The sequence below is a fragment of the Choloepus didactylus genome, chromosome 10 (assembly GCF_015220235.1).
Source record: "Choloepus didactylus isolate mChoDid1 chromosome 10, mChoDid1.pri, whole genome shotgun sequence".
NCBI classification, from domain to species: domain Eukaryota; kingdom Metazoa; phylum Chordata; class Mammalia; order Pilosa; family Megalonychidae; genus Choloepus; species Choloepus didactylus.
Window position 1 is genome coordinate 27,673,764 of NC_051316.1, and position 25,603 is coordinate 27,699,366.

The 25,603-nt window shown below is 42.1% G+C and overlaps 1 protein-coding gene across 6 annotated transcripts in view; it reads right to left on the reverse strand.

Annotated features, from left to right (window-relative positions):
* Positions 1-25,603, reverse strand: part of LOC119545490 (aminopeptidase O (putative)) — a 358,623-nt gene that overhangs the window by 96,643 nt on the left and 236,377 nt on the right. For all 6 annotated transcript variants that reach the window (XM_037851043.1, XM_037851041.1, XM_037851039.1 and 3 more), the window contains 2 exons: positions 21,047-21,090; positions 10,734-10,794 (listed from right to left, as the gene is read on the reverse strand). In XM_037851043.1, the coding sequence (XP_037706971.1) occupies positions 10,734-10,794; positions 21,047-21,090 (105 nt within the window). The remainder of the gene's footprint in view (positions 1-10,733; positions 10,795-21,046; positions 21,091-25,603) is intronic.

The following is a 25,603-nucleotide window of genomic DNA, read 5'->3' on the forward strand; positions in this document are numbered from 1 at the left end:
CTGAGACAGTCCAGAAATTTTATTCTTTTTAAAGAAAAATGTTCTAAAATGCTCTTTATTCCAACTAAGAAAGCCATCCTCACATGCCTTCCCCTGAGCTCACTTGAAAAACAGATGCCCAAGCTTCAGTCCCACTCAACTTCTGCAGTGTTCTCCCTCCTCACTCAGCAGAACATGGACACATTAGCTGCGCTACATGACTTTGTGCTCGTTTTACGTGGCTTATTCTTTGGAGGGTGCCTGTAGATGTTCCTGTGCCCTTTGTATGTACTCTCCAGGTAGACACCACTGGTCATCAGATATTTAATGACATTTTTTAGAAGTATCCATTTTAAACGAATAGCCTCTAGACATGGCCATTCACATGTTAAAAAATCAGCGTAACCTTTCCTCTCACTCCAAAAGTCTCCTTGGACCTGTGCTGAGGGGAAAGACATGGACTTACTTCCAGACAGTCTTCTTTCCACGCAAGGTTGTCGGCCCACCTGCACATGTACCTAAGAGTCACTCAAATCCTATCACTGCTTCTCCTCCAAACCTTTGGTGGCTCCTGGGCTCCTGAATCTTGTGTGAACTCCACTAATCACATTTGAGTCTCTGTCTCATCTGGGTGCATCCTGCCTTACTAATTAGCCCCCTTTGCAGATCCTGCTTTCTGTGCAAAACACACAATAAACTCGTTACTAACAAGGGAAAGGGAGGGGGGAAACAGCACTGCTCCAAATCATGATCAAAATACATTTGCCCAGTGTATTTTACCCCTAAAAAAATAATGGCATTCACCTTTTTATTATTCAGGGATGGAATGGCCTTTGTTTAGACTATGGTAGGGATAGGGGCGTGGGAGGGAGCTGAGGGGGAGGTTGACGGGGAGGGGTCCTTGGCCCCACCCCCAAGCCAGGCAAACTGCCTCCATTTCCCTGGTGTTGGGGCATTACTCTCGGGGTCTTATTTGTGGTTATGACAAACTAGTTAATCAGCCACCACTCACTGAGAATTGATCCTACTCAATGTGCTCAAACAGGCATACTATTTCCTACCTGCCAGAAATGGACTTTCTCCACAATTTCCAGCTGTCTACACTTGCTCCTTTGAGACCTGCTCAACCCTCTCTGCTTCCACACACTGGAAATGACCTCTTTCTTCTCAACTCCTCATGGTTAGTTTTTCTCCACTTGTTGTATTCTGCCTTAGGTTCATTATGTGTGTATCTGTTTTTCCTACTAAATTATTAAGTATCTGGAGGGCAAGGTCTGTGTTTCATCTTTGAATAACCCACAGTCCCTCAAAAAGAAGAGATATACAGTGTATATTCATGGAAGGAAGCGGGGAAGGAAGGGAAAGCACTGGACTCGGAGACGTGGTTTCAGATCCTGGAGGGAGCTTCCTCCACCTGGTCTCACCCATGCTTGACAGATCTACTACAGAAGCTAAGTAGGCTTCTACAGACATCTATAGATGGCTACCTATCTTTGTAAGATTCTGCCACAAAGTAAATCTTCAAGGGAGAGGAGACATTTTTAATTGTTCTTATTCACATGGAGCCTAGTCTGAGATTCAGATTTGTCAGGGATCGAATCGTGCCCCCCACAAAAGACATGTTCAAGTCCTAACTCCCAGTCCTGTAGATGTGAACCCATTTGTACATAGGACCTTTGAAGATGTCACCAGTTCAGGTGAGGCCAAACTGAATGAGGATGGGCCTTAATCCAATGTGGCTGATGTCCTTATAAGGAAGGGAAATTGAAAATGGAAGAAGAAACCAGAGGAGAAGACACAGAAGGAGAGAGAGATCACCAAGTGATGGAGGCAGAGATGCATCCACAAGCCAAGGAGCCCCACGGATTGCGGCAGGTCAGCTCCAGAATGCTACACACTACGGGAGAAAGCATGGCCTGCAGGTACCTTGATCTTGACCTCTAGCCAACAAACTATGAGTCAATAAATTCCTGTGGTTTAAGCCAACCAGTGTGTGGTATTTGTCACAGCAGACCTGGCAAACTAAGATAAGATTCTTGCTGGAAATCAGGTTTTGAAAGGGAGAGAAAAGGACAAAGACACAAAGCTTCCATTTGGGGAAACCAAAGGAAAATATCTCTTATTTCGTCATGATGACTTGCGCTCTGAAGAGGTCAATAGATTTGGACAGTGTCAAATTAGATGTCCCCAATAATACACAACACCCACCAAAGAACATGAGCAAACCTTCAGTTACCTACTACTCTCTGGGAGAATAGAACCTTCCCACATTTCTCTCTCTCATACCACCAGACAACAACTTTTAATTTTTGTAGACTAGAAACATCATTTGGGACATAAATAATAATAATAACATTACACCCAAAGCATATTCATCCTAGGGGAATAAAATACAATGTGGTTGGCTTGGGTAATTTATATTGGCCATTGTGAAGGGAATTCACAAGAAATGCAGAACTGGTCAGAGAGATATTAGAAAGATGCATGAAGCCACAGGAGCCCAAAATAAGGAAAATTAGGCAAAAAATTAAAAAATAATAAAATCTCTTCTTATCTCGTTACTCTGCTGATTGAGACCAAAGTAGCTATTCAACATATCTCTAAGAATCCTTGACAAGATGGTGTGTCACTTCAAAAATGTGAGTTGAACCACTGCACAGAAATGACAGCCAAATTTTTGGAGCCCAAAAAGCACACCATATCATGGCAACTGCTATTATTGATATTAAAGAACCAAAAATCTCATAGCACATATAATTTTAAAAATATAATTTCTCTGGAATTTTCAAAATAACCAGTGTCAGTTTTCTTGACTGACCATTAAGTGTAGAATTCTTAAAGATACCACTGGAATTGAGCAACCAGTGGGCCTTAAAATCATGTTGATAATATTACACAAAAAGTGCTAAAAGAAGACTGTAAACCATTCTAATAAACCACCTGGCTCTCTCTATGCTAACAGCACATTGTGGCTCCAATGACATAAAGTCTCTTGCATCATATATTATCAGGTTTCTTCAATTTTGTGATTGCAGCATTTTCTCTCTAGGTTTTCCATCCTTTGCTTGTGCGGTCTTTGGCTTGTTGGAGGTGTTTACTGGGAAAGAAGGGGCATTTTCCCAAAATGACAAAATAACCTGCTGTTCTAGATTCTGGGATTTGGGGACAAGTCTGGGAACTTCAGTTGATTCCTATTTCCAGGACACTGTGGTTGGCTACGTCATCCATCTTTTCTGTCAGCCTCCCTGCCACTGCTGCCAGTGATTCTGCCATTTGGGGGCTGATTAAGCACTTCCCCCAAAGAGTACATGGATGCCCAGGAGGGCTGTGGAGTTCACATGAGTGAGCTTGCCTGCTTGTCAGCACCTCGGGAAACAGGTCTCTTGGGAGCTGAAATTAAGCGCTAAAGCTACGTTGGTAATTAGCTCATGCCCTTCTGAACACCTATTGTGAATGCAGCACTGTGACCCACTGCATTACCTGTGGATTATAATCATGCTGCTGGATAATCATGCAAATGGAAAAAGGGGTCTATGGACCAGCCAGCGCTATCTGTGTCAATTCATTTGACAAAAATACAGATGATTTCAGTCATACCTATTCGGTAGGTGATTTTAAGCATGATGCACTCGGATTTGAATTCAACTAACATAGCTTTAGAGCAGCACTATTCAATAGGAATGTAATGTGTGCCATGTTTGTTTCAAATTTCCTAGTAGCCACATTTAAAGACTAAAAAGTAACAAGTAAAATTAAATTTAGTGATATATTTTATTTAATGCAATGCATCCAAAATATTACGATTTCAACAGGTGTTCTAGTTTGTTAATGTTGCTGGAATGCAAAATACTAGAAATGGATTGGCTTTTATAAAGGGGGTTTATTTGGTTACAAAGTTATAGTCCTAAGGCCATAAAAGTGTCCAAACTAAGGCATCAACAACAGAGTAACTTCACTGGAGGATGGCCGATGGTGTCCAGAAAACCTGTGTCAGCTGGGAAGGCACATGGCTGGCATCTGCTCCGGGGTTCTGGTTTCAAAATGGTTTTCTCCCAGAATGTTTCTCTCTAAGCATCTGGGGGTGTTCTCTTAATTTATCCTGGGGCATACTCTGGGCTTCATCTCTTAGCTTAACATCTCCAAATGTCCTTCTGTCTGCATCCTCAAACATCTCCAAGTGTCAGCGTCAGCAACCGTCTGGGCCTATGTGGCTCTTTTAAAGGACTCCAGTAAACTAATCAAGACCCATGCTGAATGGGTGTGGCCACAACTCCACGGAAATAATCTAATCAACAGGTCACACCCTAATCAAAGTGTCACTCACACTTGGGTGAGTCACATCTCCATGGAAACACTCAATCAAAAGGTTTCAACTTAATCAACACTAACATGTCTGCCCCCCACAAGACTGCATTAAAGAACATGGCATTTTGGGGGACATAATACATTCAAACTGGCACAACAGGTAACCAATATTAAAAAAAAAAAATTTACTAACACACTTAACCTCTTTTTAGTGGACTACAGCTTCTATAGCTGATGTGTATGTTATACTCTAGCACATCTCACCTTGTATGCTAAATTTTAACCTGAAATGCTTGGTCTGTATTTAGAGTTCATAAAATTTACAGGTGCAAAGTAGATTCACTCACCTACTCAAGCTGTTCTAAACAATGATGGAATCGAGTATTCGTTTTTACAGTTAACAAATTAAAATTAAATGAAATTAAACATTCAACCCCTCAGGTGCACTAGATGGATTTCAAGTGCTAAATATCCACACGTGTCTAGTGGCTACTGTATTAGACAGCACAGCCCCCAAGCATCTATGTGCAAGGCCCCAAATGAATGTACACTACAACAGGTAGTGCGATGATGAGTCAGATATAATACTTGTTCCCTGGGAGTAGTGGGGATAGCATGAGAGGCATACGCAAATAGCAATAATGTGAAGCAAGTTATGATAAATGCTAAATTCAGAGAAAGGAAAGTATTCCAAGGAGTACAAAGAGCCCGTGCAAAGCAAGGCTAGAAGTTAAAGCTCACAAATATTAGGAGACTGGTAGTTATGATTGGGCACATGCCCAGGAGTGGTGGGAAATAAGGTTACAAAAGTAGCTTGGACCAGTACTGCTCTTAGCCTCAAACAACAGGCCAACGAGTTTGTTCTAAATGTATTGTCAATGGGGACAAGGCTTTGGTGAAGAGAATGGATCTGAGCTATATTTTGATAAGATATTTTTCATATGGATGTAAAGGATGGGTGGAAAGGAGAAGAACTTGGAGGCTAAAAGGCCAATTAGCTACCGCACAAATCCAAGCAAAATACAATGAAAAAACAGTGGGGGGACTAGGAAAGGAAAAAAACTCAGCAATTTGATAAGTATGAGAGTAAGGACCTCAGGACTTGGCAATTGATTGCATGGGGGGAAGAGATCAAAGAGAGGGAGGACTTAGAGTGTAACTACTAAAATACGGGTGTACAGAAGAAAGGCTCAAGAGAGAAAAGTTATTTCTAGTCTTTGCACATAAATGTTTTAAAAGAGGCTTGGCCCACACAGCAAGTGAACTCACTACCCTCCCCCCTACGTGGGATGTGATTCCCAGGGGTGTGAATCCCCCTGGTAATGTGGGAAATGACTCCTGAGGATGAACCTGGACACAGCACAATGGGGTAGAGAGGATCTTCTTAACCAAAAGGGGGAAGAAAGATGAAGCAAAGTGGGGTTCCAGTGGCTGAGAGATTTCAAAGGGAGTAGAGCGGTCATTCTGTAGGGTATTCCTATGTACTATATAGATATCACCTTTTAGTTTTTAGTGTGTTGGAGTGGCTAGAGGGAAATACCTGAAGCTGTCAAACTGCAACCCAGTGACCGTGATTCTTGAAAACGACTGTATAACTATGAAGATTGCACAGTGTGACTGTGTGACTGTGAAAACCTTGTGGCTCGCACTCCCTTTATCCAGTATATGGACAGATGAGTGGAAAAATGGAGAGAAAAATTAGATGTAGAATAGGGTGGGATGGAAGGGATGAAAAGATTTAGGTGTTCTTTTTTGCTTTTATTTTTAATTTGGAGTAAGGAAAAGGTTCAAAAATTTGATTCTGGTGATGAACGCACAACTGTATGATGGTGCTGTGAATAACCGATTGTACACTGGATGAGTGTAGTGTGTGTGAATATATCTCAATTAAACTGTATTAAAAAAAGTAAATAAACAATGGTGAGAGGAGGGGAATGGGATGTTTTGGATATTCTTTTTCATTTTCATTTTCATTTTATTTTTTGGAGTAATGAAAATGTTCCAAGTTTGATTGTGGTGATGAAAGCACAACTATATGATGATACTGTGAACAACTGATTGTACACTTTGAATGACTGGATATTATGTGATTATAGCTCAATAAAATTGCATTAAAAAAAGAGGCTTGGGATATATGTTCTTGTGTGGTGGCAGGGAGGGAGACATGAAAAGAAATAAAAATTTATTTATAGACATGTAGGCAGGTAGGCTGGTGACCACCTTTGCCACTATACAAGGAAAATGTTCCCAAGAATAAAGCTATCACAGAAAGAAGCAAAACTGAGAGATGGCCAGAGATCTCTGACAACAGTTGAGTCCCCAGATCAAGCCATGAATGAAGTTAGGTGTTCCCATTATTTGAGCCAATAACTTCTCTTGTTTGCTGAAGTTACTTTGCTGCCAGTTTCTGTCACTTACAATTGACAATCCACTGCATGAGGCATAAATGTGGAGTGACCATTACAAGTACAAGCTGTCTTACGAAATGGACCCTGTCTTGCTCGGGTTGGTGTGATGGTTAGGTTCATGTGTCAGCTTGGCCAGCTGATGGTGCACAGGTGTCTGGTCAAGCAAGCACTGGCCTAAACGTTACTGCAAAGACTTTTGAATGCTGGTTAATAAACCAGAAGGCTGGTTTCTTAAATCATCAGTTGGCTGGCTGCACCTGTGACTGATTACATCAATGTGTCTTCCACAATGAGAGAATGCAGTCAGCTGGATTTAATCCAATCAGTTGAAGACTCTTAAGCGAACCTTCACTTCTTCTTCAGCTGACCAGTGAAGCTTTTCCTGAGGAGTTCATCGAAGCTGCCAGTTCGTTCCTGAGGAATTCATTGAACACGTTCATTGAAGTTGCCAGTTCACTGTCTGAGAAGTTCATTGAACATCTTCATTGGAGTTGCCAGTTTGCTGCCTGCCCTACAGAATCTGGACTCGTGTATACACACAGTTGTGTGAGACACTTTTATAAAATCTTGTATTTATAGATATCTCTTATTGATTCTGTTTCCCTAGAGAACCCTAACTAATACAGTTGGGATGAGAAGATTGCAAATAATTTTTCAATAAATAGATACATTTTAAAAATATCTAATTCTAGAATGTCTACATTAGCAGAATGTGCAACTTTCTTAGAAACAATATGTACTATTCCAACAGTGGGGCTCTGAGTATTAAATTATGGTATATCCATTCATTAGAAAGCTATATAGCTGTTAAAATTATTTCTCTTGAATTATATTAAAGGGACATGGGAAACTGCTCAAGAGATATTATTAAGTGAAAACTTTAACTTTGGATAATAATATTCCAATTTTGTTTAAAAAGTATATGCACCTCGTGCTGCACAGCACAGAAAATGTGTGGAAGCACTCATACAGAACTGTTAGCAGACACTGATTATCTCTGGGGAGAAGAAGGGGGCAACGGTTTTTTTTTTCACTTTTGTTTGAACTTGCTACAGAGAGAATATTATCTTAAATTTTAGAAAGGGAGAGAAAGAAAAGAGTAAAACATGTATTCATACATCCAAAAAAATGACTGAAATAATCATCTCAGGGTCATTTTTATTTTTGTATCTACAAAGATTTTTTCATATTCCAGATGAACTGTGTAATACTTCTATAATCAGCAAAACTGTCATAAAAGAAAATTATCTATAATACTGATTGATATGATAATAATCTATAATAATGATCGATTTTAAATCTGTTTTGGCAAAAGGTTACAGGGTTGAGGGTTGGGACGTTTTTCCTCAAAGAGGTTTGGATTTGATTTTATTTTCCTTCCTTGGGGCTCATGCTTACTATTATTTCTGTGAAGCTATTTCCACATTTTTTTTTTTTTTTAATGAATTCCATTTAACATGGCCAAGAAGGAAAATCGAGGCCAACCACGAGGCAAGCCTTCCTGAGAGGAGACAAAAAGCCTCTGTAACCTGCGGAATGAGAACTTCGCCAGCAGAACCTAACTCTTTGGTCATGAATGACTTCAATTCCTGGTCCACCGAAAATTTTAACGAGAACAAAGAGGGTCGGGGCAATGTCAGCGCATTCCAGGCCCAGCATACTAGTAACTTTATAGTCTAATGATGGGGACAAAGAACAAGGTGTCCCATTCACGGCCAGCCTCCTGCAACCGGGGGGTCTCCAGGCTTTTGCGGGCCGTTTTACAGAGGCGGGAACGAGAAGGGACTCTAGAGAAGTACGAACAGGGCTGAGAGCAGGTAAATCATCATGGACCATATAAATAACAGCAGAAAGTGGGTAGAAGGGATGAAAAGATGCTGCCTGATCATTTGCCAACGAAAAGATGGGCACTAAATCAGGGTCTTTTTTTTTTCCTCTGATGCTGTTGTTTTTACTCAACAGTTAAGCGCCCAAGGAAACACCAGTTGGGTCTTAAAGACGATTTATAGCTGGGCTGGCCTCATTGCACCTGGCTGCGTTTTGACAGCAGATTTCATCAGTTTATAGCAGAGATTCTTGTCTATGCTATAGGCTGTCACTGATGCAACGAGACCTTTGGAAAAAATGTACAGCTCAGAGGCAAACCTCTCCCTTCCATACTGTTTCCATGAATGTTCCATTCTGTTTCATTCATTGAATGCTCCATTCTCCTGCTGGTGGCAAAGCCATCTCCTCTTGGGGGTGGGGGGCGGAGGGTGGGAATCACAGAGCCAGCTGGGGGAGAGGGTCAGCCCCAGGGCTGCAGCAAAGCGGGGTGCGCCCGCTGCCAGGCAAGTGATTAAGGACTCTTTCTTCCCCCTTCCCTCTGGCCTAACTGCTGCAAACAGCAGCCCTGTTGTTCCAGGCGAGGAAATTCAGGAGTCTGGGAACTCCCCTTTCTTCCCAGCCCCTAGGCCATGCCAAGAATGTCTGGGAAGCTTGAAGCAGCCTGGGTAGGCTCCACTAAGAGGACTTCAGCAAATGCTCCCCCATCTAAAATATGAAGGGGGAGGCTCGACCGTTCAGGACTGAATGGACCTTAACTTTGTTTTCTCTGGATTTTTGTTCTCAGGGAGTGGTCTGGTTTTTGGAAGTCACCTTCTTAGAAAACACAGGACCTCATTATAATATACATGAGTGGAAAGTGTGTCCTCCTAGGACCAGGTGTGGCCTTGCCCTACCCCCATTTTTGTTTTTGTTTTCGTTTTTTTAAAGACTAGAGTATTTTATCTTTTTTCCTTTTTTTTTTTTTTTGCACCCAGAAGGATTGGGCCAAACAAATAACTTTTAACAGGTGACACGCATTCCTGACCTAAAGGCAATATGTCCTCTTTAAGGAATCTGAGCTAATGGTGGCTGGTGGCCAACCTTCTCCCCTGTGTGGTAGAAAAGGACAAAGACTTGAGTGGAGGGATGAAAAGACAATGGAGAAGAGCCCCTCCTGCTCCTTAATTTCATGGTTCACAGACATTCATTGACATCCAGACACTCCCAAGGGAAAGCTCATATAACCAACCATGTGCCAATAGACCAGAAACCAGAAACTGGTAGGCTACAGGGGCGGCTTGCCTGAGCCCAGGGCAGTTTCCCACCACCATGGGGGGCCTCTCCAGACACCATGAACTGTGATGAGTCAGGACCGATCTGCAGCTGCTCTGGGGGCCGGCCCAGACCAGAAGAGACCCAGGCCTGCAGTGTCTTCTCCAGCCACCTCCAGAACCCGACCCTTGGACTTCCCAGATCCCAGCTCTAGGGTGAGCATTTGGCTGGCGAGGTAGCCTGAGACTGCCCATTAGACTCTGAGAGTTACCGGACTTGGAGAGAACAAAGTAAAGAGGAAGCTCCAGGCCAAGTGATTTCTGCATAGCCAGGGTTTGCTGGGAAAATGTGTTTCTCTCAGAGTTGCCGATAGGCTTGAAATAAAAGGACATAACTAAAACTCAAGGAGTGGGCCCAGCTCCCTAAGACAAGAAATGGGTCTAAACAGTCATCCAGGTGAGAAAACCAGCCTGAGCCAGAGATGCAGAACCAGGGCAGGAAGCTGAGGGGCAGCCGTGCTGGGGAAATGAAGGACAGATGCCATGGGTACCACATGGGCAGAGGAGACTTGCAGGCAACCCACCGCATTTGCCCGGCTAGACCCGAAGAGTGGACCTGGAGGTGCAGGGCTCAACCCACTGGTGGCATTGAACTGTTGCTTGGTGATGCCACCCAAAATACACCTTGTTTTGTCAAGAGCTCATTTAGCACCCTGAGCAGAGTCTGCCACCATGTCCCCCTGTAGCACCATGGTCACCTGAGGCAGTGGCCAGAAGCCACCCTGTGACGGCAGGGATAAAGTGCGACGGGGGGGGGGGGGACCAGCATTTTCCTCACTCAGGGCTACTCCAACTCAGCAAGATTATTACTTTTATATTTAATAAAAATTACCGTCATGATTAATACGCAAAATAGCAAACTTATTCTCCACAGACTCCCCTAAAGCAGTGATCTAGTGTGTACCTCTGGTATTCCAGAACTTTCAAGCCAGTCGTGGAAGATGTTTTCAACAGACAACTCAAGCCTTTAAAAAGAAAACAGAACACAAAGGAAAGGATTAAAAAGTTATGGATGATGGTACTGTGAACAGTTGATTGTACACCATAGATGATTGTGTGGTATGTGAATATATTTCAATAAAACTGAATTTAATTAAAAAAAAAGTTATGGAGCACTTATCACACAGAATGTTCTCTCTAGCCATTGGGGCACGCACAGTATGAATCTCCCAGAGAAGCACCTATTCTTTGGGGAAGCAACACTCCCCTCAGTTAAAGTGTGGACGAAACCCCAGTCACACTCAACACAGCTTCCGTTCAGGAAAGAGCAATAAACATAATGAAATCTAAAAATCAGAGGCACATCTTAAGAGGCGTTTTAATGCTTTGAAAGGTACTTTTAGGTTAGGAAAGCCAACACGGGTTAGATAAGGCATATTCAAGTGACACTTAAAGTCTGACTGTTTCCTGGAGAGTAGTTCATCAAAAGGAAATCAGACATTATAGCAGCTAGTGCATCCAAATGAACCTTGAACTTTAGAGTGATGATGGGCTAAAACAAGCAACAACAATACAATACAAATAACTGTTGGAACCCAAGAGCCATTCAGAAGCAGGAGCATGCGTGGCTTGCACTGCTTCCAAAGGCAGGTCCACGTTTTCCTCTATTTGAAGTATCATGATTGAGTGTTGCATCTGATCCTTGGCTGAAATGTTTGGTTTCATGCCCTGACGACTCGAATCCTCCTTAACGTTACTATCCACTATATTTAGGGTCAACTGAGTTTAGTCGGTATCTTCTGTCGTGCATTGCTCGTGAGGTTGGAAGCACACTTCAACTCTTCCCTTCTTTCAGGTAACTCCCGCACCTGCCGGGAACCTCTGCTTACAGGACACCTTCCTTGGCCCCTCTCCTCACCTGTGGACGGGGTGTCCCTCATGCTCCCTGTCCTATCCATCCTGGCACTCGTCATTGTGATTGCCATTTATTCCATGACTTGACTTTTATCTGCCGCCTCACTCGACAGCAGCTCCCTGAGATGAGGGCCCAGGTCTGCCTCGCTTGCATCTCTAAACCCAGCACTTAGCCCAGCTCCTGGCATGTAAGAGGATCCCCATAAATATTTACTTTTGAATGAATGAAAACACATTCCATTGTTGATGCAATAAAAATGATTCCTTTTAAGATGGTTGTCTTTCCCAGTAAGATATTTCCAAGTCATTAAGTTCTGCATCATTTTTCATTTTATATATACATACCACATTATATATACATATACATATAAATATACGTATACATATACATGATAACGTTATAAATACACACACATATACCCTCCCGCCCTTTTGGAATTATAAGAGAAGTTGGGGAAAAGTAGTGTCATCTGCATTTGTTAAGGGGCTCCCCCCACCCGGCAGGTGTGACTGTAGACTGGGCAGCATGAGAAAGGAAATGGGGAGAGTAGGCTTGACTGGGGTTGGGGAAGAGAAGACTAACTGGATTTCCCTTCTTTTTCCTCCTCGCATTGAGAAACAAGCCCTGGTGCACCTTTGACTTCCCTGGCTAGGACAAAAACAAAGATTGTTTAAGGAGGCAACTGTTACTATTTCAAAACAGAAAAAAAAAAAAAAAAATCACATGTAGGGAAAGAAGGATTAAGCAGAGAAAGTGCTTTGGATTCACCCCATAGATGCTGTTCACTGTGGGCCTAGCAGGCAGGAGAAGGGAGAGGAGTGAGTAAAGGAAAGGTGACACCTCGGTGGCCCTCCCGGTTCCCGGGCTCAACGGAATCACCGGACATGCCTCGTAAGAAGGGCCAGGGCCACGTCATTGCACCTTTCCCCACCACTGCTTTGTTGTCACCAAGCAGTGTCAATCTCAGTGTGAAAGGCCAAGTCCTGCTCTGTAAGCTGTGAGAGTGTGCGTGTGAGTGTGTGTGCACATGCATGTGCATGGATGTGCGTGTGTTTGCATGTGTGTATGGCAGGGGTCAGGGAGACCTGAAGAGAAGAGACGGTTCTCAGAGCAGCTTAGATCTGGGTCGCTGTTCTTTCTGGAGCTTGATTTATTTCATTGGCCACAAGGAGAGGGGCTGGGAATGCCCACAAGATAACCCACAAGGAGGAGGGGAGTGGACCACTTACAGAGACGCACTCATGAAGGATGGGCAGAGAAGAAAATGGGCCTTTGGCTCTAAACCAGGGAAGGCAACTGACAGTACTAACAGGGCTCAAATCTCAGAGCAGCACAGGGATAAAGGAAGAGAATTTCACCCTCCACCAAACGAACTGTCCTCTGCAGCAGCATGTGCAGTGGCAGATAAGGTGGGGAAAGTCTGCACTCACTTCAAAGGAGAACAGGCCTTCAACTGAGCGGTCTTGTCTTCAATGTCAATTACAAAATCTATCTTACAGTCCAGCTTCACCCATTTCACCTGAAAATAAAACAAACTCATGTTTCCTTGGATGCAGGTTGGAAGATGTCCTTCCATTCGGAGAGGGGCACTCCTGTGTCTAGAACCCCGGGGTCAAAAGTTCCTAAAATTCATCCTTCAAGAGATGGTCAGGAAACCCACCGAGAAGAGGCTGACCACACTAACTGGGCTTCCTCGCCAGGTCCCTTCTAGGAGAGTGTGTGTGAATGGAGTGTCCACAGCTTAAGGGAAGATGCAGACTTTAGAGCGCATTTAGAGAAGAGAAGTCGTGGTGATCAAAGGGGTAAGTACATTGGTTCCACAAGGGAAGTGAAAGTAACTGGGATTAAGTAACTCAAAGAAGAGAAGTCTGAGGAGTGATTTAATAGCCTTTTTCAAGTGATTTTACAAAAGATGGCGAACAGCTGTTGTGCATTGCCATGGAGGAGGGGACAAGAGGACATGGGCATAAATTCCCTCTGGGGAATTTTAGCATAAAGATGCTTCTCTAGGGGTGGCATGGGGCAGGGCTCGGGAGTTAAATCCTAAAAGATTATTGAGTAAGGTCCAGAGATCTTTGCTACAAAAGATTAAAGAACAGGCACAGCCTTCTCTATATGGCAAACATCTGATGGACACCTGGGCATACGGTTCTGTGGAAGGCTGCGGAAGGGCATGACTATCTTATGTGATAGCCACACATCCGAAAGCCACCAGTGCTTGTACAGAGTTGTATGAGTCTAAAAGTCTGGAAGAGGACCAATTGCTTCAGGTTGGACAGGTGGGAGAAGCTTCTTAAAGGAGGTTATGCTTCAGCTTGTCATGGAGGAGGATGTGATGTCCCAAACAAGGGGGCAGGACCAGGAAAAATGGGAGGGAGTTATTTGCAGGGCCCAGGGAACCAACAGAAATGGAAAGACCAGAGAGAAAGAGAGGCGGGCTGGAGGTACTGAGCTGCTCAGCTCAGCTGGCACGCAGAATGAGGGTGGAAGGGTTTCAGGGTCAGACTGTGAGGACCCTGAACTTCCTGCTATTAAGCTTGGGCCTCATTAAGGAGGCCACGAAGCAGGGCTGTGGGATGACATGAGCAGAAAGGAGCCAAGGAAGAAAGACTGAAGGAGAAAAGGCAGGAGGCAGGGAGGCCAACTGGGAGGTTGTTGCGTGTGTTTATATAGGAGGCAATGAGGAGAGGCCTAAAGGGATGTGGAAGTGGTGGGGATGGACCAGGGGGGAGGGAGTTGGAGAGCTCCTGTCGGAGGGTTGAGAGATAGTCTGGGGCAAACAGCCCCATCAACCTCTCTGCCTGGTGACTTTACATGAGAATGTACGTGCCTGAGTACAACGGGAAGTGCTACAGTCTATGTCTTGTACTACCAGCCAGGCCAACTCTGAGGGTGACTTTACTAGCAAGTTTTAAGGCAAATTTTGCTTTACCATATTTATGATTTATTCTTGCAAATACTATTATACAGCAGCCCCAAACACAAAACAAACAAAAACTCCTCTATGTACTGACAAGTACAGGCATAAAAGTAGTAGCTACAGTTTACTGAACACCTACTATGTACCAGACACTCTAGACAAAATCTCACTTAAACTTTACAATAATCGTGCAAGACCACCATTATTATCCCCATTTTAGAGATGAGCAAATAAAGGTTCCAAGAGGTTAAGCAACTAATCTAAGGCCACAAAGACGGTACTTAAAGGAGCTGGGATTCAAACATAGGCAGTCTGGCTATGAAGCCCCAGCTTTTTCTTCTGTGCTAAACTCAGACTTGGCCATGTGTCTGTTTGTGATTTACGGTACAGCCAAGGCTGCAGAAGGGGAGGGCCTGCGCTTGCTTAAAACGAATGTTGGCTTTCCTTGCTTGCTAACATCTCTATCGCTGAAGGCAGCCAGGCTCCTGCTGTGGTTGCCCCGTTTGTCTGCCCTTCAATTACATTTCAGAAGAGATGAGAAGCCCTTGGGAGGGGCGAAAGCATGAGGGCAGGAGAGTTCATCTTTCAGCTGCATCCAGGAGTAAAAAAAAAAAGACACTCTCTCGTGAATGAAGTGAACATGTGTTTTCAGATCACTTTCCTTTGGAAAGGTTCAAAGCATCTTATAACCATTATCACTTCATTCCTCATAATAGCCCCACGAAGTAGGTGGCAATTGTTCAATTGTGTGGCTTTTTTTTTTTTTTTTTTCCTTTTGCAGATGGAGAAAACTGAAGCCTAAGAAGACTGGCTGAAGTCAGCCCAGACAGAGGGCTGCAAGAAAGACCCAGGCTTCCAGACTCCCAGTATAAGGCTGTAGACATCAAGCTGCACAGATGACTGTTTGGGGCCTGCTGATGTGGAATAAGATGTCAAACTATGAGAGGAAGATGAAAGCATAAACTGCAGCTGCTAAATTTTTTTTTTTTTAAGATAATGTGAGTGGCCTTACCTCCTAAGGAAATTATGAGAGACCACATGAAGGTGTTGAATTTTTAGGGAAGATACAGACTGTAGGTTTCCAGGAAAAAAAAAAAAAAGATAGCATGTATGTAGTTTTTGCTGTTTTGATTATAGTTATTGAGATGACGCTCAGTGCAGGTGGATTTGTAGGTCTGGGCTTGAATATGGAACAGTGCTTAAGCTAAAAGTTGACTTTTCCAAATCAAGACTCTGAGAGTCTAAGCCAAGGGTGAATTTTTTCCCTCTGAGGCCATGTGGCTTAAATGATCACAACAGACAAGCAGAAGCATTTCCACTTAGCTGGGATCCAGGACTTACAGGAAATTACTCTTCTGCATGTCTGATCACTATGGAAATTGATTTCACACAGGGAGCTAAAAGGACACAGACCCATGTCTGCATGTCCTCCGTATTTGTACAAGTGAGTTTGGTACTTCCCTGTTCGCCACGAAAACCCAGGCTTGACCAGCCCTCAGGGGCCTTCCATGTGTCTGGGGCAGCAAGTTGTCTTGCTTTCTGGCTTGGGAGTTCCTTGCTGGGCTCGTACACCCTACAAGGCAACTCTGAATTTCAGTGGTCCATCTCCAGGCTCTCTGAGCTATGAATGTGGTCACACTTAGTAACCACAGCAGGGGAGGGACTATGCTGGATGGTCCAGCAGGATGCTGCTTAGAGAAACAAGCCACGTTTACAGCTGAGAGTGACAGATTAGTTCTCTTTGCATTGAGATAAAGAGAAATAAACATGGTCTTTGAGCAGAAACAGTATTGCACATGCCTGTATCTTTTCACCATGACAAAGATGGGAGCTGATTATTAGCTGTATCTGCTGTGTCCTTCAACCTGAAGCTCATCGGGAGAAATGTCTTTCTCTCTCTTGGCTCTTGTCTTCAGCCTATTGAGATTCTAGAAGATCACCTTATACTGATGCCTCTAAAGGACAGCACTTAGCTCCAGCAACTTGCATGTGAACTAAATTAAATGACAGGCCCGAAGAGGTACTAGATAGGTGTTGGGAATTTCAGAGTTCAGGGACCAAAATGCAAAACGCCCTTGTTCTGGAATGCAGCTTACAAACATACTGTGTGGATTTTTAAATTTTGTAATTAACATCTTCAAGCTCTCTCTCTACGTGTGGCTGCAAATAATGTGCATCTCAAAGCTTTGCACACGGGTACTGATTTTCTTGATCACAACAAGTTGTTTGTGCTTGGGCAGATAGCGAAGATTGTTTCTGTGACATTTATCGAATGACTACTCCCCAGCTCTGTGGGGGAGGAAACGGAGCTTGGATTAAAACAAACATGCAAACATGCACATGTAAACCTAATAATTGGTGGGCAAAGAAAGAACTAGTAGTTGTTGATAAAGTTGGATTATCACCTGGGCAAGGTACATGGATAAGGGACTCCCCAGGGTGCTCTTTAAACAGGGAGGCTGGAGCTGGTATTTGTCTGGATTTCCTTCCACTTAGGCATCCCGAAAGCATACTTTGATTTTTTTTTTTCATACTTTGGTCTCATTAAACATCAGCATCTAAAAAGGGATTTCACATTGAAGAGCTCTAAAACGTAACTCCTTATAGACCCCTTCCGCTTTTTGCCCTTCCACATCTCCAGACAAAACACCTGCTCCCTCTGTTTATCTAACACTCCTTTGGAGTATAACTGAGTGGCCAAGAAAGAAAGGTTGGGTTCATGCTGGACTCCTTTATTCAACCTCACAACCAATCAACAGTCAAGGCTTATTATCTGTGGCAGCTCTGAAAGATCCTTCAGCTCTGTTCATTACTCTCGAACCCCATTGCCTGAACTGCTCAATTGGTTTCTAATTGGTCTCCTGGCTTCTGGTCTTCTCCACTGCATCTGTCTTTCTCACTGCCACCCAAAGGTATCTGTCCAATCCGATGATGGCACTGCTGTACTTGAAGCCCTCAGTGGTCTCTCTGATTGACGAGACCTTTCGCTGTACACCCAGAACTCTGAACCTCACTAGGGTGCCTTCCACACTGAGTCATAATGACCTGACTCATGTGTGTCTCCAAAAGTCAACCAGCAGCTCCCCAAGGACTGTGCCTGGGACTTATCCCCACTGTGTTTCCCAGTGTCCAGCCTAAAGCTTGGCATGAGAGGTGCTCAACAGAGAATGTTAAATTAATCCAAGAAAGAAGGTGAGGCAAAGGCAGCAGGACACAGAGAGTATGGGCCTCTGAACACCGAATAGCTGACGTGATCTGAAAAACCCTGCCTGCTTCAGCACAGCCCACGTGCCTAACAGATGCACCTGAGGATCAGTTTGCAGCAGCGGCCAAAGATTAGAGGCTCTGGGGGGTAGGTATGGGGCCTTTGGAGACCTCAATAAAATTGGTACAATATGTTGCATAGGTAAGAGGGTAAACAGTCTGTTTTAATAGCTGAACTAGATTCTAGTTAAGAGGAGCAAAGATGTTTGAATTTCAAAATATATTCTGGTATACTTGTGAAATAGATTGATTATAGGAATGAAATTGCTTTAAGTTTTAGGGAGAATTTTTTTTTTTTTTTTTAAAGAAGCTTAGCCCTGCTATATGATGCAAACCAGGAGAGGTATTCTATCAAAAAGACTTGTGGTTGGTGGTCGGTGCCCGGGGGCCAGCTCGAAACAGGGATGCTGTTCTTAACTTCCACAATTACAACAAAAGCCTCTTCGCAGCCCCACAGTGTGTAATATATAATGGAGCCTCAAAAAATATTCACAATGATAGGATCCAGGACCCCAAAGCCAGAGGCTCAGGGACCATCCAAATGAACCTCATAATTTTATTAGGAAGAGGGTGAAAAGAAAGAAGACCTCCAAAGCTTAAAAAAAAAAAAAAAAAAAAAATGTACATTGTTACTTCAGTGAAAACTGTTATGTTGGTGCCCCAAGAAGTTCTTCTGAAAGAATGCACAGTTATTCCAGAGACATGGACTTCAGTAACAGCGTAAGGAGGTTCCATCAATTCTCTTTTTCCTTTTTTTTTTTTTTTTCCTCTGCTTTAGTTCCTAAGGAAACTTCTCCATTCTATCAGGGAACTCAAAAAGTTATTCCATGACCCGACCAGACAGATAAGGATAGAGGGAAGCCTCTTTGAATTAGCTTTTTATTACCTGTTCTACTTCACCAGGAGATATGGTGCTGTGACTCTGGGTGTTTTCTAACAGCATGACAAGAAAGACTTGCTCCCCCTTTCTATCAAAGAGAGTGTAGTTTTGGAGGGGAGTAATGGGACAAAAAAAGTAATTTTCATTTGCATTGTGAAATATAAAAATAAAGTTGTCAACTCCTACAGTTAAAAAAAAAAAGTTATTCCAGGGCAGGGAGAAAAGAAAAGACAAAAAAGATATCTTCCAGGTAAACTGTTGTTCTTGACCTTAGGGATAATGGCCCCACCTGATGTGATTTTTGCACAAAGAAACCCATATGTCTGCTTAAGGAGAAAGAATGGCAAATCTGAAACATCTGAGACCTTCTAAGACAAGCCACACTTTCTCTGAGCAGCCTACTGAAAAGTTAATTCTCTTGGCCAACTTCTAGGGCTCCATGCCCTCTCCCTTCAACATCAAAAGGTAAGAATATGAAGAGAGAGAAACAAAGGAGCTTGTCAAATAATATGGGTGTGTTTGTTCTGTGCAATGGACTGGCTTGCTTTATGCATGTTTGAGTTTCCACCTTATTAAAAATACAAACCTAACAATAACACTTGCAACTGCTGAAGTATGAATTTTGGGTGGAAGGAAAGACAGGAGATGAGAAGGACTGGGTTGGAACCAAGCTTATTTAAGCCATGACCAACATCCTGAACCTTCTCCAGTCTAAAACCAGACACCTCCAAGGATGAGACTCTTCTTCCTTCCGAGCATCCTGCTCATACTGAAGATGGCAGTGAAAAGAGCATGGGATAGAGACAGATAGACCTACTTCTGAAGCACCCTCTCTTGCTAACGAAACCTCTTTTGGCCTCATTTTCCTCATTTGTTAACACAGCAGGTAAGAGTATAAGCTGCTTGGGCTCAAATCCCAGCCCTGCCACACACAGCTTGTGAGATCCAGGCGAAGTATTCAACCTCTTATTGATAAAGCAGAGATAAAGGCATAATATCATGAAGTCAGGTTGTTTTGAGGATTAAAAGACTGCCTGCACATTGTAACCTCCCTATAAGCATTGGATGCTATCACTATTACGATGACGATGACGGTGGTGATGAAGATTTCTGTAGTAAGTATTAAATGAGGTACTGTAGGCAGATCCTGGACATGGTGTCTGGTGGAAAGGAGATGATTAGTTATAGGTATATCAATCATTAGTTGAGAACCTACTTTTCACATATGTTATCTCCTTTAATCTTCCCTAAAACCCTGCCATAAAGGTTAGAAAACTGGAATTTGGGGGGGATTAAAAGACTTGCTCCAAATCTCATAACTGGGAAGGGGCAGAGCTGGGGTTAGAAACTGAATGAGCCTGACTTCACATCCCAGGCTCTTATTACTTCCCTACATTTTCGCCTTCAGTTAAAGAGTGTTTCCTTATATTAATCCACGTTAACTGGAACCACTCTCACTTTCAGAATGTCCCCTCCTCATCCTTTCCTGCTGCAGCTGATTGTCCTCGATTTGCCTCCTATGCCACTGATCCCCTGATGGTGGATTCCGGCTCCCAATATCCACTTGGGCCCATCTTTAAGTCTGATGGATTGTCCTGTGACTGCCACTTCTTTCCCCTATTACAAGAGGAAGAGTGAACTTTCTAAGGTATGTAATAAGCCAAAACATGGCAGGATTTAAAAAAAAAAAATCTATCTCTTTTATGTGTGTTTATATTTATTTTTATTATGTCAACTTTTATACAACATGACTTTTCCCATTTTAACCACTTTCAAGTACACAATTCAGTGGTGTTAACGACATTTATAGTGTTGGGCTACCACCACCACCATCCATTACCAAAACTCTTCCGTCACCCGAAACAGAAATTCTGTACCTGTTAAGCAGTAACTCCCCATTTGCTACTCATTCCTGCCCCTGGTATCCTGTAATCTAATCTACTTTCTATGTCTATGGATTTGTATATTCTCGATATTTCATGTAAGTGAGGTCATCCAATATTTGTCCTTTTTGTGCCTGGCTTATTTCACTCAACATGGTATCTTCAACGTATAACCATGTTGCAGCATGTATCAGACATTGCATGGATACAATTTGCATATCCATTCATCTGTTGACAGGCATTTGGGTTGCCTCCACCTTTTGACTATTGTGAAAAATGCTGCCATGAACACTGGTGTAAAAATACCTGTTCAAGAGCCTACTTTCAGTTCTTTTTAGTGCACACCCAGAAAGGCAGGGTCATTTTTAAATATTAAAAATAAAACTGGGCTCTTAATTCCTTAATTGGTCCTCACCTTTTTTCTTCTGGGATGTTCTCCAACAGCATTTGAAGTAAATCCTGGAATAAGAAAAAAGCAAACCATTGAAGATGCCTGTCAATAAATAACTCTGTGCAGAATCAAGCCAGAGACAGAGCATTCCCAGCCGCTGACAACACCTCTGCTGAGGAAGCTAGGCCTATGTTGACTTATTAGACGATATACCCAGTTTATTAATTTACCAGGAGCTCCCGCCAATCAGTTGATGAGATTTGTTTTGTAAAAACCACAAACTGAAAAATGTAACGTTTGTTATTTTGACTGAACCCAATGGTTTATTTCATTTAAACCATTTCGTTTAACTATTTTGAAAAAGGCAGACAAAGCATAAAGCTTTACCCCTCTGTACTTAACCATAGCTTCCTCCTCATGAGTGGTACTGAGACATTCTCTGTTATGTACTGAGTAATCTGAACTCCTAGAGGCCAGTACAAACTAACTTGCAGCTTTCTGGCATTGTTTTATGGAAGACGAAGACAAAAATCGAGATGATTAATGAGTTGATGGAGGACCGAAGATGTCCACAATTCTGAACATGATGCATGAATTCCTGCTCCATCTACAGCCTCCTCTACTGTCACTGGTAAATCCTCAATGGCTGGACATTTAGGATGCTTGAATAAGAAATTTTTTTTTTAACCTAAAAGCATGACTTGCACACACATATCCATTTTTTCCTTTACTATGGAAAATTTCAAATACACTTAAAAGTAGACAAAATAGTATGATTAGCCTTCATATACCGTCAACCCACGGTCAATCCTGTCCCACCCACTTCCCTGCCTTCTGGATTATTCAGATGCAAATCCTGACCATGACATAATCTCATCATTAAATATTTCAATAAATTTCTCTAAAATATAAGAACTCTTTTAAAATATAACCACAATACCCTAAGACCCAAAACTTTCAAATATGCAATATTCAGGATCAAATTTATATTTAATTTGTACCTTGAGTATAGTGACCCATCTTTCCAGCCTGTTTAATTCTGGAATCTTGATTTGTTGTCCCCTTGGGTCATCGGATAAAATACAGAGCACTCGGTTAAATTGGGGACATACTTACACTAAAAAATTATTCATTGTTTATTGAAATTCAAATTAACTGGGTGGAATGCATTTTTATATGTTAAATCTGGTATCCTCAGTCTCAACCTTCTGTCATCTGAAGATCCAGTAAGAAGCACTTTTGGATAATTACAGAACACGAAATAAACAAGGATACTTAACTTTCCTTGGAACTTTGAAGATACTAAACAGCAAATAAGATCTACACTTGAAGTTTTTCTCTTAATGAATCTAAAATAATCTTTTAGAATGCACATGGTGTAAGGCCAGATGACCAGACATGATAAAACTAAATCAGAATCACCCCAGATTGGAGCCCTGTCAATAGAGACAGGTCTGAAGAGACAGGTGTCAACAAAGAACTCTGCTGAGATGGATTTAACAAGAATGTGAGGTGGAAGCAGCTGCACAAATCTTTGTATCACAAAACAGATGGAATTACAGAGAAATGAAAATCTGCAAACAATCTGTACAACCAGGTGTGCTTTTTCTATCATCATGCTGAAGTACAGCCATCGCTACGCTACTGAAGTCAGCCACCCCTTTTCTATGTGTTTATTGGTGGTCACAGCCCATTTCTTCCAGAGGCAAAGTCTCCCTATCATGAACACGAATAAAAGATTTATTTCTCTCAGCTTCTGTTCTCCTTCGAAGACTTTGCTTGCCTGTTGCCACTTCACCCAAAATATATAGTACAAACAATAACAAAGTGAACACTAAAATGGACAGTCAAAACGAAGGGAGACAACACCAAATTAATGAATGCTTCACATCTGAAGCCACTGCCTGTACTTTTAGTGGATATCTGGAGGACAATTACCAAAGGAAATGAGAGTAGTGTATTCAGAATGAGAATTATTATTTTTGCTTGAGGCTTTTAAAAGTTATTTTTATTATTTTTATAACGATTTTGCAAATCAGAAGTTGAACTAGAAACTTATTTATCACAATCGGATATGTTAATATATTACTTGAAATATTTTACTGGCTCAATAACCATATTCTTGCTTCTTAAAAATCCAAGGACTGTAATTATAACTTCTTACTAATTTCACTTCATTATCTCCCTATAGCCCATATCAACTTAGCCCATATTTGCCCAGTAATTTATGCTCAATTATGTGGGGAAAAATTACATTAACTCAAGGGCAAGGGAGAGAATTTAATTGCATGAGAGGCAGGAAATTCAGAGTTAACCTTAATTCTGCCCTTTTGCATTTTCCAATTACAATTGGATCTTTCTTTACAGGACTGCAGAGCCCAACATCCCAGAATTCTGTGTGAATACAGGAAAAGTACAGGAGGGTCCCAGGAAGGTCTGATTCATTTTTTGAGAAACTGAACGGTCCTGCCTCTTGATAGGTTGCCATTCTGGAATATCTGCCTTGTCCTGCCTCAGAGCGGAGACCTGCAGGCAACACAGCCGCTAGCTGGAAGTTGCCAGCCAACAATGGGGACAAGTCTCTGGGAATCATACTGATCACAAAAACCTAACATCTCAGGCATCTCTAGGCTGGGGTGCCTGCATCCCAGCAGGTGCTAAGGTGCTGGATCGTTTTCTTCTGTCTTGTGTTCCTTCCAATGCAAGAAGACATCTCGTCTCATCCAGGCCATCTTTCTACTATCTTATCAGTTAAATGAACCTACTGGGCCCTCCTTACTCCTTTCATGGAACTGATCTTGAATCACTTAATCCTTCTGTCCCTGTTTCTTTTGTAAACTGGCATGTAGCCCTGGAATGGAACTCATAATAGAAGCTCTCCCCGCTTGCCACAACAAAATGACATTAAAAGAAAGATGTCCCTTCCTTCCCTTACCATGTCTTTTCAATTCTTTGTCCATTTTCACTCTTTCTTTCAGTTTGTTGAAAGCTCTGTGAAAGCAACTTACAAATCTTAATTGGAGAAGGAAGATTTTCCTTCACAGCTTATTCTAGGATCTTTGACAAAGTCTGCTAACAGTGAATACTAGGGGTCCCAGGTTATCACCTCTGAAGTATGCCTGAAAAAAAAATTTTAAACCAAAGCCAAAAGAAAAAAAAAATCTGCTGTTTTCATAGTGGGTGGGATAAAATATTATCTGGATCCCTGGTAATAGTTACAAGCCCACACCCTATTCACAAAGGAACTGCAAATACATTCCTTGAGAATTTTTTTTTTCATTTCTTACTCCCCTAACAATCTATATGCTAATCAGATCAGTTCCAGACATCTTGTTTTGAGTAACACCTAACAACACTAAATTAAGTATTAACGATTAAAAAAAACACTAATACTGATTTTGGCACAAGACTAATTTGGTAATTATTTTTTTAGTCCTGGTGAAAATATTCAATAAAAAACAGGTGCATGTAGATTTTACTGGATAACTGATAGACACTAACCTGATAATTACATAGGATTAGCAATTTCTATCAGATGTTTTGTGAATAATTACTATGGTCATGGGGTGGGAGCAGAAGTAAGAAAGGCAAAACAAATAATCAAAATGTTGAAGTAAGGATGGGGTTGGCAAGATAAGAACTGAGAAGAGATGAAATTGTCAGGAAGAAGTCATTAATAAACTCAGGAGAGTGGCTTAATGGTGTTGGAAAGATAATACTGAACTACCAGGCAGGTCACAGAAACTGGACTATTTGGAAGAGGTGATTAGCATAAGGGAAAGGATTAAGATGTAAATAGAAAGAGAAAAAAATAAGGAACTTCTGAGTAGGGAAACCGGATCACAATCGTTCCTCACCAATAACTAACAACATAAAAACAAAGGCTGTAAAGTTACAATAAAAATAAATTAGCCAAAGCTTTACCAGAAACATTCCAACAAGGAAAGATGTGCAGCCTTGTGCTAGGAACTTCAAAAGGTGGCAACCAAAGGACTGTAAGATTCTAATACAGTTTCTAGCCCTCACTTGGCACCACCCGCCAACCTCATGCCCAGCAATAGAGGAACTGGTGAATTGCCCAAACCCTGCAAGTTCTCATAAATACCCACACATTTGAATAATCTCATCTTTTCCTCTCTTCTGATTGTGGAAGGACGAGAAATGGTTGCCGGGGAGAGATGAACAAAACATGAGAAACAAACAACTGAGGATGACTCTCTTTGATGAACTGTATAGATTGTAGGGCTCCAAGCTGAATTGTAGGAAGAATAATCAAATTGAGAGGATACCCACAATGGGAATAAACTACACCCATATTAGGTTGAGAGAATCCTGGCAAGGAACATTTGACAAAATTTCAAAAGAATTAGTGGAATCAAGTTCTTCCTACAAAGGCTGTATACACTTCCAGTGGAGCACTTCCCCTCCTCCTCTTTCATGCATAATATCTGAGCTTCAAACTATACTTGGAGGGGAAGAAAAAAAAGGTCTAAGATAAGCTGGGAAAGGAACCAAAGGTAAGGTATCAATACTATATGAAAACAAATAAAAGGTTGGGACAGAGCTGCCCATGCTGAGTAT